A 13,127-nucleotide genomic window follows, 5' to 3' on the forward strand; every position below is an offset into this window, starting at 1 on the left:
CCCCTGCCCCGACCCCCCCCCCCCCATCCCCCCGCGACTCCCTCTACAAAACACCCCCGGGCTCGGGCCAGGGTAGTTATCTGGTGAGCGGCGCCTCCTCCCGCTGGTCCGGCGAGGCGACCGCGGCCTTGCTGAGCACGGCGGCCGAGTAGGGCAGGAAGCCGCTCTCGGAGCGCTGCCCCGCCGCCGTGCACGGGAAGTCGGCGGCCGCGCCGCCCCGCGAGCCCAGCGCCGAGGCCGCCGCCGCCGCCGCCGCCGCCGTCTGGCTGCTGTGGCAGCTGAGGCAGGAGCAGGGCGCCGAGCCCCCCGGCGGCCCCGAGCCCGCCGCCGCCGCCGCCGCCGCTGCCGCCGCCGCCGCCGCCGAGGCGGCCGCGCTGCTGTTGAGGCCGGCGGCGGCCGGCGTCTGGTAGAGGCCGGGGTGTCGGAAACTGCAGAGCAGCTCCGGGCGGGAGTAGGGGTGCGAGAGGGCGCGGAAAGTGTCCAGAGGGCGGATGGAGGTGGCGAAGGGCGCGGCGGCGGCCCCCGAGGCAGCGGCGGCAGCGGCGGCAGCCGTGACCCCGACGTGCGGGTAGTAGTGGAGCGGGACGTGGGAATGGAAAGGGTAGGGCAGACTGCCCGTGGCCGCCGCGTGGGTCATCATGTAGGTGTAGAAGCTGGGGTCGGCCGGGTGGGGCCAGGACATGGCCAGGCGCTGCCGCTTGTCCTTCATCCGCCGGTTCTGGAACCACACCTGCGGGGATACAAGCACAGCGTGGCCTCAGATCCGCTTCACTCCGCGCCCCGCCGCACCCGTTCCCGTGGACACCGGCGGGCACCCACCAAATCATACTGCTAAAGCTTCTAGGCGACCCCTCTCCCTTCCGGAGCAACCTCCCGTGACCTTGCCCGAGAGGGACCCCTTCGATCCGAATAAATGTTTCCCTTCGAATCGTCCCGTCCTCCCCGCTCAGGACTCTGCCTTCACGGTACTGACGCTCATTCATTCCCCCTGCGTTTATTCTCTCCCCTCTTCCCTTTAGTAAATAGGCTAACGCGATAAAAACTGACGAGGAAAATAAAAACAACAGTAATAACAGCAACTTTTTAAAAAGTAAATGAAAAGCGTTAGATGCGGAAAAGCAAACGAGCACGAGTGGTGCTCATAGATGTGGGCCTCGCGAGCCCTTCAACCGGAGACCCCAGCCGGCCGCGGCCCGGGGTGCTCGGGGCAGCCGCGGCTCTGTGGGCGCGGAACGCGGCGTACCTTGATGGTGGTTTCGGGAAGATTGAGGGCGGCGGCCAGCTCGCAGCGCCGAGGCCGCGACACGTAGTTCTCGCGGTAAAACTCCTTCTCCAGGCGGGCGATCTGCTCCCGGGTGAAGGCGGTGCGGTAGCGGCGCACCTGGTCGGCCCCCGCCGCCGAGCCGCCCAGCGCGCCGCCGCTGTGCAGGCTGCCGATGCCGGCGGCGGGGGCGGCGGCGGCGGCGGGGGCGCTGGGCGTCGGGCTGCTCTCCGCGTAGCCTGCGGGGTGAGGGCACGGTGGTGAGAGCGGGCGACTCGGTGGACCCTCAATCCTCCCGGCCAGGCCGGACCGGGCCCGCTACACCCAAGGCCAGCTGTCATTCTTACAAATCCCTGCTGCTAACAGAATCGATATATTTGGATTTGGAGGTTGCTTGTTGGTTATTCTTTGGTTGGTTGGTTGGGTTGGGGTTTTTTAATCCTTCGTAACTGCTTTATTTTCAGATGGGGCAGGTTTGCAGACTGCAGGGCAGCCGAGCTCAGGGGAGAGCGGGTGAGGGAACGGGCCGTGGCTCGGGGCCCGGGCTCGGCTCTATCCTGTTCCCCTTCGACTGCCGTTCTTTAGTTTCATTTGAGACATACAAAATAAAAGCAGCAATAAAACCTACCCCCCCTTTCTTTTTCTCTAGGGTTACGTCGAGCATCCCTTCCTTTCTCCGGTACATTTGACGAAAAAGGCATGCAGTGTGGCGCCTAGGAAATCCACCGTTCATCTCCCTACACCTCCCCAGTAATAACAACCTCCACCTCCAGCAATAGTAACAACCACCGTCCATCACCTTGCCCCGCTAAGAACGGGGAAGGATACGAGGCTGTTTCAAAACGCCTCTTAGAAGCAGAGGAAAAGTGAACAATGCCAAATTAGCCCGAGGTGGACACAGACAGCACGTTGCATATACAGAGAAGGACACACACAGTCAAATGCGGGCAGTTTTCTCTCGTTCCCCCCTCTCTCTCTCTCTCTCTAATTTAATCTATGTATATACACTCATATACAGCTCAAGAGACGCCGAGAGCTCCAAGAGCGCAGGGAAATACACGGAGAAAGCTTTGCCTAAATATAGGTGGGTGGATATTTGTGCCCACCTATATTCTGGATATATATCTACATATCAATGGATTTGGGCATGCACACACACACACGAAGGCACCGGCACAGGCGCTGCCCGGACAGTGTATCTCGGCTATTGGGGTAGCGCCGTAATTGTAATAATATTTTACAGCCTGGAGCTCTGTCTTCGCAGAAGAGAGAGCGCCGATGCAGTGGCCAGCAACTTTGGCGTTGGCAGTGGGTTTCCTCTGGTTTTTAAAGCCGGTTGGCAAAGCGCGGGGCTTAGATGAAGATGATAAAGGAAGAGTTACCTTTGTTACTGTTTTCCTTCAGCTGGGAGGAAGTCAGGCTGGCCGGGGAGCGGAGCGCGGAGCAGCCCACCTCCACATCACTGTTCATATCTGCCTCTTGAGCAACTTCGGAATAAAGGCTGATTTTCTTCCTGCTTTCCGACGGCGGGATTTCGGAGGACACGGTGCTTTCACTGCTCGGATGCTGGAGATTGAATAAAGTGTCTATTTCAAATTTGCCTTTGGCGGAGATGTCCCCTATAGCGCTGTGCAGGGAGGCGGCAGTCAGTCTCGGGCTGAGGCGACCACTGTGCGGAGAATTTTCAAGGGCCTCCAACACCGCATTTCCAGCTGAGTCTGACAAATTCGAGAGCCTTTTGCCAGCTGTAGGGCTGTGCAGCCCTCTCTCCATCAGGATCATCTCTTTTCTTATTCTTTCCATCATCTCAGCTTTATAAAAAATGTCAAAGTTGCAGGGCTGGTCCTGTACTAATGATGAGCTGCAGCAGGGGCTAATTCACATTCAGCCCGGCAAGTGTCTCTAAATATTATTATCTGTTTTTGAGGGAGGTGTAAAAATTGTGGGATGCCAAAGCGAGGGAATGACTGGTCAAAATGACCCATACATCCTTTCTAGCCCGAAATGTCATTCATCAAAAAGTGGTGCTCGTCATTAAGGTACGAATGACGCTGTTCGAATAATCATTTATTGTAACAGGTTTATAAGCAAATAAATACAAGCTCCTGTCAGTGGATAATGAAGGCGGCTTCAGAGCAGACAAATATATCCAGGTGGAAAGAAAGAAAGACAAGAAGTGAGGAGTAAAGCTCCTGTCCTTAGCTTGATCAGATCCTGCTTGAATTGCTCTGGGGTTTGGCCTCTGGGGTGGAATTGACAGTCTGATTAATAAAATGAGCTGTGCAACATTTCCCCCTTCATTTAGGTGCATCATTATGCTCTGATTTTTGTTTTGTTGCCTTTTAGGTCCTAATGATGCAGCTTCTTTCTCATTTGTCCTCGGACAGAACTACATGCTAAATATTAGATAATACTTCTCTTTATTATTATTTCTGAGGCGAATTTTAGATCACAAGGCAAGGAAATGTTCAATGGGACCAGAGGATTGAGAACCTCCTGCCGCTGATATCTCTTTACTTTTCCCTCCCATTTCCAGACCACTTTGTACTTTTATTTAGGAATTTACACTGACACCCCCACGCACCCCCTGACACGCGCGAACCTTATGCCCAGACTTTACAAGTCTGCTGCCCAGATTCAAGTGCACCTACAGTAGTTACCCGGAGATGAAAATATGTGTTACAGTGTAGTATATTATATCTCTATTATCTTTGTCTTTGCGTCCTTAAATATGATCTCATTTTTACTTTCTATAATCCTGCTTATCGACAAAGCTAACCCGGGATTTTTCTTCCCTCTGGGAAAATACTGACTGTTTTACAGTATGATAGGGGAAGGAAATAAGTGGAGAACATTAAATACATTCGTGATTTAAAACACTCCGTGGGCATCCATTTAATTCTCCAGGCAGGTTCCACTCCAGCCCTTTGCTTCTTTCCTCCCCACCAACAATAAAACCTAAGCATTTGAAAATTAAGAAATAATCATAGAATTAAATGATGGATGGGGGTTATTGCCTACAGGTTCCGACCTATCAGAAACATCACCTTAACACCCTCTCTCCAAAGTTACCTGTGGCTCAGTTAGCTCATCCCTCCGCTCTTTGCCGGGTGCCGCGGGGCGAAGCTGCGCCGCGCTGCTGGAGACACGGGCTGCCGCGCCCGGCAGACGTGACAGTCGGAAAGTCTCCCTTCAATGGTAACTTTGCTAGTAATAATGACGCTGATGGCAACCATTTAAACGAAGATAAATCCTTTGTCGTTAGCATCTCTGGAGTGCGCTTCGATAGATGCCCAACCTTTTTTCTCGCCGTGATTTTTTTCACCTACATCATTTAGTGTTTAGACCCTGGGAATACCAGTTTCATCTCTCGGAGAAACACCCGAATGTTTCCTGTGATTAAACGCGGGTTTGATTGGTTTTTTCCTTTTTTTTTTTTTTTTTTTTTTTTTTTTTTTTTTTTTTAATGAGGAGAGCTGTTCCTGCTAATCTTGGTCACACGCATCTCCTAAGTTCTTGTGCTCTTCAGCATGATTCATAGCTCGAAAATGGGATACTTGTCAGATTTTTTTTCAATAGCCTGTTAAAATCCCCTAAACATTCCACCGAATATTTAACAAACATTCTAGGCGTTGTTTGCAAAATCCAGCCTTCTATTAATGAGAGTTTTATGTCAGCCCTTTGAAATGTGAATTTAGACTGCAATGTGGTGTCCTGCTTTTTACAGCCCCCAAACCAGACCAGAGTAAATGTCAACTTTTCCTTGCCCGCGGGCGCGGCGGAGGAGCGGGGCGCTGCGGAGGGGAGCGGAGCGGCGCGCAGGCCGCGGGGCCGCAGGCTCGGCGGGGCGCTCCCGGAGGGAGAAGCGTGCCCGGGGTGCCCCGCGGAGCGCGGCCGGGCAGCGCCCGCCGGCGGCAGCCCCGCCCCGCCCGGGGACGCGGCCCCGCCGCGCTCCCGCTGCCCCTCGCTTCCCCGCCGCGCCCGGCTCCGCGGCAGCGGCGGCGCGGCCGTGTCCCGGCGGGGCGGAGGCGGAGCGGAAACCTGCGGCCGGGTTTATTGCTGTCGTTTGGCGCCCTCGTCTGTTTTCTTACATGCTGTAACGCGGCAAGCATCTTTCCCCCTGCTCTCTCGAAAACCGCAGCCGAGATACCACATCTCGGAGGCAATCCTATGTGCACGCCACCAGAACCGGCACGGTTTTAGACTCAAAAAATGTTACTGCACCACTAAAAAGGAGAGAACGGGTTTTATGTTATTTGGAGCGGATGAAAAAGACTACGTGAAAAGCCCCAGTGTGAGAAAAATAAGTTTCACTCGAGTGCGGCTATGAATGATCTTTACTAGGGTTATATTTTGCACCTTTTAAATAATACTGATACCTTAGGTTATGTACAGAGTACCTTAAAATACAGCTAGATTCATATGCAAGGGTTATAAAATGTTATACAATACATTAATAATCTTCCACTAGGTAGAGGTGAGGTTACAAAACTGTTCCCTGCAATGCAGTTAATGAGTTCACCCCAGACTGTCAACCCCCTAATAAACTAGCTGTCTGTTGTTTAAAATCCCAGAAAAGTAGAGGTATTTACTGCACTGATATTTATCTCTTTGCTGGTTGTTTGTGTGCGTCAGGGGAGTTTATGTTTGGTAGCTTGCTCTTTTTTTGCTTTTTTTTTTTTTGCTTTTTTTTTTCTTTTTTTTTTTTCTTTTTTTAAATTGTCGCTTTTCTTTTGTGGTGTTCCTTTAGGTACTTTGTTTGACTGGGTTTGTTTTTTTTCCCCAAAAAGAATAGCACAGCCTACAAAATCTTTCCGAATGTTTGTAGTTGTTCAAAACCAATAGCTAAGCCTGAAAAAACACAGATTATTGAAGACATTAGTGGGGAAAGAGGGAGGAAGTTACAGAGACTGACGAGAAACTGCCGAAATATGTGAGCTTTTGTTAGACTCTGTTTACTCAGTTGTTCTTGTAAGTTTAAACAGCTATTTAGGCCTTTGGCCAGATTTTTACCTTTAAAGTTATTGCTGGAGGCATAAAAGAATATTTCAGTACTCATTTATTATATCTTACCCGGGAAGAAGAGGTCGCATAGTTTAATTGAAACAAAGTTCATATTAAATGAGACAAACATCTCGGGCAGCTTTTCACCACTCAGAGCGTTCCTGGGAAGACGAGCGGGAATATCTGCTTCCTATCCCGCAGCGGGGCAGGCTGCCAGCAAGGTCCCAGGGCAGCGCGCATGAGACAGCCGCAGTAGCGCAGAGTCTCCGGGCCGCAGCCCGTGGGGCGGGAGCAGGCGGCGGTGCGGCGGTCGTGGCTGCGGCGGTCGTGGGAAGTGCGGGGTCGTGGGAAGTGCGGGGCCGTGGGAAGTGCGGGGCCGTGGGAAGTGCGGGGCCGCGGGAGCCGCTCCCGCTCCGAGGGCTCCGCGGCGCGGGGCGCGCTCCGCCCGCGGCGGCGCCGGCGGCAGGCGCGGCGGCGCCACCTGGCGGCGCTTTGGCGGCACTGCCCGCCCTGCCGTGCCGTGCCGTGCCGTGCCAGCCCAGCCTGTCCTGTCTGCCCTGCCCTGATCTACAAGCCCTGCCCTGCCCTGCCCTGCTCGCCATGCCCTGCCCTGCCCTGCTCGCCATGCCCTGCCCCGCCCTGCCCTGCTGTGCCAGCTCTGCCTGTCGTACCCGCCGGCCCTGCCCGCCGGCCCTACCTGATCTCACCGCCGGCCCTGCCCTCCCTGTTCGCCGGTGCTGCCCGCAGGTGCTGCCACCCTGCCGTCCAGCCCTGCTCGCTGGCCTTGCCTGCCCCCTCCCACCAGCCGGAGGCCGCCTGGCAGGGCAGATCCGCGCCCGCGCAGTGGCTGTCCTGCGTGTCTGAGGACGCGATACGCTCCTGCTCAGCCCCGACTCTCCCCTCCGCCTCAGGCCGCCATATCAGCACAGGGCCAGTTTTGGGGCGTGTTCAGTCTATACTGTCTGTGGAATATCGCTCGCGAGTGAAGGACACGAGCACGGCGTGTCCCCGAGTCCCACGGGCCCTGCGCACCGTCCCGCCCCGCGCTGCGCAGGCAGGCAGACCCCCCCCCCCGGCACGCTGGGGTTCCGCAGTTACACCGCGTCTTCTGAGGCTGCCCTGAGCACACACGGGGTTTCGCTCAAACCATAGAGCCCACGTCCGGTCGCAAAGGGACTCGGCCCATGGCTCAGTTTAGGTTGCAACTGAGGCAGGCTGCCGAGCTGGTCCAAGGTCAGGGTCCCGAGGTCCCCGCGCTGCCTCAGAGCGGCAGGGCAGTCAGAGAGCGGCCAGCACCAGCCCGTGACCCGAGAGCTCAAGTTCAACGCCCGCAGTGCTCAGCCGCCCGTGGCCGCTGCACCGAGACCACGCGGGGAGCCCCGAGAAAACTTTCTCCGTCTCGAAACGCATTATTTAAAGTTGAAGTAACTAAAGAAGTGAGAAGCTGTGGCATAGATCTGGAGGGGGAAATAGTTTAACAATTCTCCACGTGTTGCTGTTCAATCTATTCGTTATCATAACTGACTATTCTTTTAAAAGCATGGGGGAAAATGAAAGTTCTTCTGTTCTGTTTAGGTATTAAAAGTTCATACAAATTAAAAGGTAACCACGGAACGCAGTGGAAACGGGATAAGGTTTGGAAGACATATAAATCGAGTGGTTTTGTTTGCGTTCTCTGTTTGTCCCGGACAATAATTTTTTTCTTACACCAAACGCTAATATAAGAAGCAACTTCCTATCGAGACAATTACCATGGGCAAATTCTGACGAGGGAGGACATAAAAATCGGGGGGGTTTCTGTAAGAGATGGATACTAGGCAGATACTAAAAGCCTGTGCTAAAAGTTTGAGTGGAATCCTAACTGTATTAAATAGTGGTAAATGCACTTGACTAAATGAGATTATTTCAGGATTGTAAAAATTAAAAAAAAAAAATCCACAACCTTTTCTTCTGGGGAGGCACAAGCACGCCTGCAGCGTTGCTCTCTAGCTCATGTATTCTGCAGATTCCCATGCAATGTGTCAATGGAAAATGCGACGCGGCTCCTCAGGGCGCTGGCCACCCGCGGAAGCGCTGCCCAGAGAGGACAGGACCTCCTGCCCTGCCCGACAGGCGCTGAGCCTCGATGGGCACTGCTCTGCCTGGGCAAAAGAAGCGCCGGGCTGCTCGGGGCCTCCGCACGGCCCCCCGGACCGGGGGTGCGGGACACATCCTGCTACTTGTAAACTGGGTGGGTGCTCTCAGAGAACCGACCTTTGCTCATGAGATCATTTATTCCTGTGTATAATATCCTGCCATGCAAGGCAATGCTGTTTTCTACACCCTTCACAAAGCAGCTCATTACAGAATTGAAGTTATTGGTCATGAACCCGCCCAAAGTGTTTTTCCGTACACCGAGGGGCTCTCGCTGGAGCTGAGGTCTCGGCAGGGCTGAAGACCTCTACGGGAGTCGCTGCGGCTGCACCGTGGTTTCCTTTGATGCAATCGACCTCAAAAAGCTCCAAAACCCTGCTCTTTAGGTGTTGCTTTCTTTCGCGGCCTTATTTAAAGGTCCTGACGTGAGAGAAATTTTTACTGCATTTATTGAAAGAGGAAACACAACAGGACGTGGGAATGCACATAGAAAGATGTCCGGAGAAATAAAGTCCTTCGTTTCTCTGGACTTCTTTTTTATAGCAACGTTTTCGGTAGAAAGTCGCTTGCAGCGACATAAAAGGGTGAGAAAATTGTTCTTCGACTAAACTTCCTTCTAATTACGGAGGGTTTAATGTCCTGAGAGTAAATACTGATTCGGCTTATAACTGAGAGAAACGTAACCACGCGTGGTTCACTCCTTAGCTGATTATGAAAGATTAATAACAATTAAGCGGTCAGAGCTAATGAACATGAACTCGTCTATGACATTCGGTTGGTGCCGTAATTATGGGCGCCCGTTTGTCATTCCAAACCCCTCTTCCACATACCGCCGGCGATTATTAGACCGGCTGCAAGTAGGGCTGAGTGACGGGCGGCTGCTGCGGGACCTGCAGCTATCCCTCGACAGCCCAGCGCCCGGGGAGCCCTGCCAGCACCTGCCCGGGCTGCTCAGCGAGGACACCCCCAGAGCCCCGCAATGGTGTCGGTACAGAGTTTCACCTCCGTGGCGGCTGCCTCTCCTCTCTCATGCGCCCGAGCCTCCGTAGGGTCAGTAAACACAGCCACAGCTATATCGTTTTCAGCGGCGCGGTGTTCCCCTGTCCTTCCCCACGAACCTGATACTTTCCCCAGCAACTTCTTGCCCTCTGCGCCCAAGAGAGAGCGAAGTGTGCAATACAAAACTGCGGAGCGACTGGACTCGGTCCAGAGGGGTAGGGATTGGGGTTGTGGTTGAGTGGTTGAGGTTGTGGCTGGGACTGGAGCTAGAGTTGGGAGTCATCTTCGGAGCTTTCTCCATTTCCAGTACTTCGCGCTCCTGCATTTCCATCCCGACTCAGTGTGGGAGTCTAGAGAGACGACAGAAGGATTTGCCACCGTCTTGGGAAGTCACCACGAGAACAGCCGTCAGTGTAAGCAAATTCTGCGTTTTAACTAGGCTGCCTTACCACGACATGAGCTGACACTGCACGGGGAAAAAAGCCACATCTAATGAGCACCAGGTTTACCATCTTGCGCTGCGCACAGACCCCGTGCATTTTCCTAGCCGGTAGCAATATTGGGGGGGGGGGGGGGTTAGTGCGGGTGGGTAAAAGGAGGGTTCTCCCAAGGACCGACAGTTCAGTGAAGCCAAGGGACCCCTTTTCCCATAGGACAAAGCCCAACTACTCCATATATCGCCGGAAAGAAGGGAGGTGGGGAGGATGGAATACAAAAACTATGCTGGGATTTTCCCCCTTTTGCAGAGGCAACAATGAATCGGAGAAGGTCTCGCTGCGGATCCGGTGAGACCCCTGTCCATGGCTGGGGAAAGGGCCCCTGCCGGCGGCCTCAAGATGTCCAGTGGTACTCGGCTGGCCTTTTTGAAGCCGCGGGCAGGAGGAAGGGGGAGATGAAGCAACGGGGGCCTAGGTTGGTCCGGAGGGGCATCACCGCCGCTCGCCCGCCCAATCTCCCCCCGCTCCAGCGCCGGGGCCGTGGCGGGGCGGGAGCGCGGCGGCGGGGCGGGGGTGGGAGTAGAGGGTGGGGGCGCCGCCGGTGCCGACCGGGGGCTGCGAGGCGAAAGGGGCAGTGCGGGCAGCGGGAGGGTCACATGTTCCGGCGGCAGCCTATGAGCAGCCCCCCGGGCTGAGGCAAACTAATCTGGGGCCGGCCGCCCCCGCCCCGGTCCCCCCTCCCAACCTGGACTTCGTTTTTATAAACGTACCGCCAGGATCCAACCTGTTGGAGGCAAATAACCATCCGCATCATGCCCGGCCGGGGACCGAGCCGCCGCCGCCGCCGCCCGCGATGTGCAAGGCCATGAGCAAAGCAGCGAGCTGGGAGATGGACGGACTGCGCGGCGACAGCAGCGGCGGCGGCGGCGGCGGCGGCGGCGGCGGAGCCCCCGGGCAGTGCCGTAATTTTCTCTCCTCGCCCGTTTTCGGGGCGGCGCACACGGGCCGAGCGGCCGCCGCCGCCGCCGCTGCCGCCGCCGCCTCGGGTTTTGCCTACGCCGGCGGAGGGGAGCGCTCGGGGGCGGCGGCGAGGCCCGACCCCCCGACCAAGGACTGCCCGGGCTCCACCACGCCGGCCGCCGCCCCCGCGCTGGGCTATGGGTATCACTTTGGCAATGGATACTATAGCTGCAGGATGTCCCACGGGGTTGGGATACAGCAAAACGCCCTGAAGTCTCCCCCCCATGCCTCCATTGGCGGCTTTCCCGTGGAAAAGTACATGGACGTCTCCAGCTTGACCAGCACGAGTGTCCCCGCCAATGAAGTCTCCTCCAGGGCAAAGGAAGTGTCCTTCTACCAGGGCTATACAACCCCCTACCAGCACGTTCCTGGGTACATAGACATGGTCTCAACGTTTGGCTCTGGGGAACCGAGACACGAAACATACATATCAATGGAGGGCTATCAGTCTTGGACTCTGGCTAATGGCTGGAATAGTCAGGTTTACTGTGCCAAAGATCAGACACAGAGCTCACACTTCTGGAAATCGTCCTTTCCAGGTACGAGAGGGGGAGAAATGGTCTGAGCAGAACACCCCCGCGCCTCCTCCGCCTTCCCGTCCCCTCCCCCGCCCCCGGGCTGCAGGGGCGGCCTGCCGAGCTGGACACGCTGCACAGACACGCATACAGCAGGGTGGGGGCGGTGGATATTCTCTTTTCCTCATTCCCCCCTCGGCCGTCTACCCCCGAGAAAATCCTCACCCTCTGCTTTCCATACCCGCGGGACTGACCCCAGAACCTCCCCGCCACCAGCGCCAGGGCACCCGGCCCCGGCCCGCGAGCGCCGGGGCGGCCTCGGGCTCCTTGTCCCGCTGCTTCCCTCGGTGGCCGGGTTCATAGGCGCGTTTGAAGTTTGCGGGACGGTGGCTCGAAGGTTTGCTCTCCTCTGCCTCTCCGGCTGGCGACTGATCCGGCGGCCCCGAGAGCACTTAAGAGACCGCGAGCAGTGAGGGCACAGAGGCACAAACCACATGCAAACAAACCCGGGAAACTCTCACCAAAGCGATTTCTGTGTGTGCGCTGCCAGCACCGACCCACTCTCAGCCCCCCTGCATGCTCGGTTAGCGATGCATGCCTGAAAAGTGATGACAGTCCATCAAAGTTTTGGTGGTGCTTTACTAGAGTGCAAATAATGTGGCAGTGTAAATAATAATAAACTGTAAACAACCCGGCATTATTTATTTGCCCATGAAAACCAGTGCCCAACAAGTATCGGTTAAGCTTTAAAAGCCTGTAATAAAATTCTGATTTTTCACATAATGTCTTTTACAATAGGGGACGTTGCACTAAACCAGCCCGATATGTGTGTCTACCGGCGTGGGAGAAAGAAGCGAGTGCCGTATACAAAACTGCAGCTTAAAGAACTCGAGAATGAATATGCCATTAACAAGTTCATTAACAAGGACAAGAGGCGAAGGATATCCGCAGCCACAAACCTGTCTGAGAGACAAGTTACCATTTGGTTTCAGAACAGGAGGGTGAAGGATAAGAAAATAGTCTCCAAACTGAAAGACAATGTATCCTGATACATTCATTGCGGACAGTGATGAAAATATAAACTCAATCTACCACCAGCTAAAGACTTTTGAAAAGACTTGAAAATATATTTAATTTTTTTTTTTTTTTGTCCTTCCAGTGGTGGCGAAATTTCGGGAATTGTTTCCCGTGAAAGTCAGCGTTTTTCTCTCAGTGTAAGGGAGTGTTGACAAGTCTTGAATTGAATTATAGTTTCTTCTTTTTGAAAATAATTATAATATTAATATTAATTATATTTTCTGTTCTTCCCTCTAGGCCAGTATAAACGAATTTAAATATGTTGAACGGTAAAAGTTATAATTTTTATAATGCTTAAGTCTTTGGGGGGTATTCTGTGATTATTTTTTTTTTCCTTTGAGCAACAGACAGTGCCAGACAGTGTCAGTTTTGATTTGGTATCGTAAACTTCAAAACACGCCGAGTGAAAAAAATAAATCAGTCGGAAATACACGAAATCCGGAATACAGACCCGTGGCAGCGCCCGGCTTCTGCCAAACTTGTCCGGTCCACTGGGACCCGGAGAGAATTGCGTGGAGGGTTACTGGCTGCAGCAGAAATTTAAATTACTTGGACGAGGAAGAGAGAACCTCTCCGAGCTGTTGCGGGGCATAGAATCGCAGGCATGTCACACCGCGCTCCCCGTTCTGCAGGTTTGAGGCTGAGCTTGGGTTTGCGGGTTTTATCCGCCGCAGTTTCATT

The 13,127-nt window shown here is 54.4% G+C and overlaps 2 protein-coding genes across 2 annotated transcripts; one reads left to right on the plus strand and one right to left on the minus strand.

Annotated features, from left to right (window-relative positions):
• Positions 1-76: 76 nt before the first annotated feature.
• On the minus strand, positions 77-3,067 carry EVX2 (even-skipped homeobox 2). The gene is made up of 3 exons (XM_021552435.1): positions 2,644-3,067; positions 1,244-1,500; positions 77-730 (listed from the first exon to the last, which is right to left on the minus strand). The coding sequence occupies exons 1-3, from the start codon at positions 3,065-3,067 to the stop codon at positions 77-79; spliced, it is 1,335 nt and encodes a 444-aa protein (XP_021408110.1).
• Positions 3,068-10,687: 7,620 nt separating this feature from the next.
• On the plus strand, positions 10,688-12,418 carry HOXD13 (homeobox D13). The gene is made up of 2 exons (XM_021552434.2): positions 10,688-11,393; positions 12,168-12,418. Exons 1-2 carry the CDS (start codon positions 10,688-10,690, stop codon positions 12,416-12,418), a joined length of 957 nt encoding a protein of 318 aa, XP_021408109.2.
• The last annotated feature ends 709 nt before the right edge of the window (positions 12,419-13,127 follow it).

The sequence above is a fragment of the Lonchura striata genome, chromosome 8, assembly GCF_046129695.1.
Source record: "Lonchura striata isolate bLonStr1 chromosome 8, bLonStr1.mat, whole genome shotgun sequence".
Lineage (NCBI taxonomy): Eukaryota > Metazoa > Chordata > Aves > Passeriformes > Estrildidae > Lonchura > Lonchura striata.

Coding starts and splice junctions, on each gene's coding strand:
- EVX2 (XM_021552435.1), bottom strand. CDS start 3,067: ATGATGGAAAGAATAAGAAAAGAGATGATCCTGATGGAGAGAGGGCTG. Junction 1,501..2,643: donor GAAGGAAAACAGTAACAAAG/GTAACTCTTCCT, acceptor CTCACCCCGCAG/GCTACGCGGAGAGCAGCCCG. Junction 731..1,243: donor TTCCCGAAACCACCATCAAG/GTACGCCGCGTT, acceptor GTATCCCCGCAG/GTGTGGTTCCAGAACCGGCG.
- HOXD13 (XM_021552434.2), top strand. CDS start 10,688: ATGTGCAAGGCCATGAGCAAAGCAGCGAGCTGGGAGATGGACGGACTG. Junction 11,394..12,167: donor CTGGAAATCGTCCTTTCCAG/GTACGAGAGGGG, acceptor CTTTTACAATAG/GGGACGTTGCACTAAACCAG.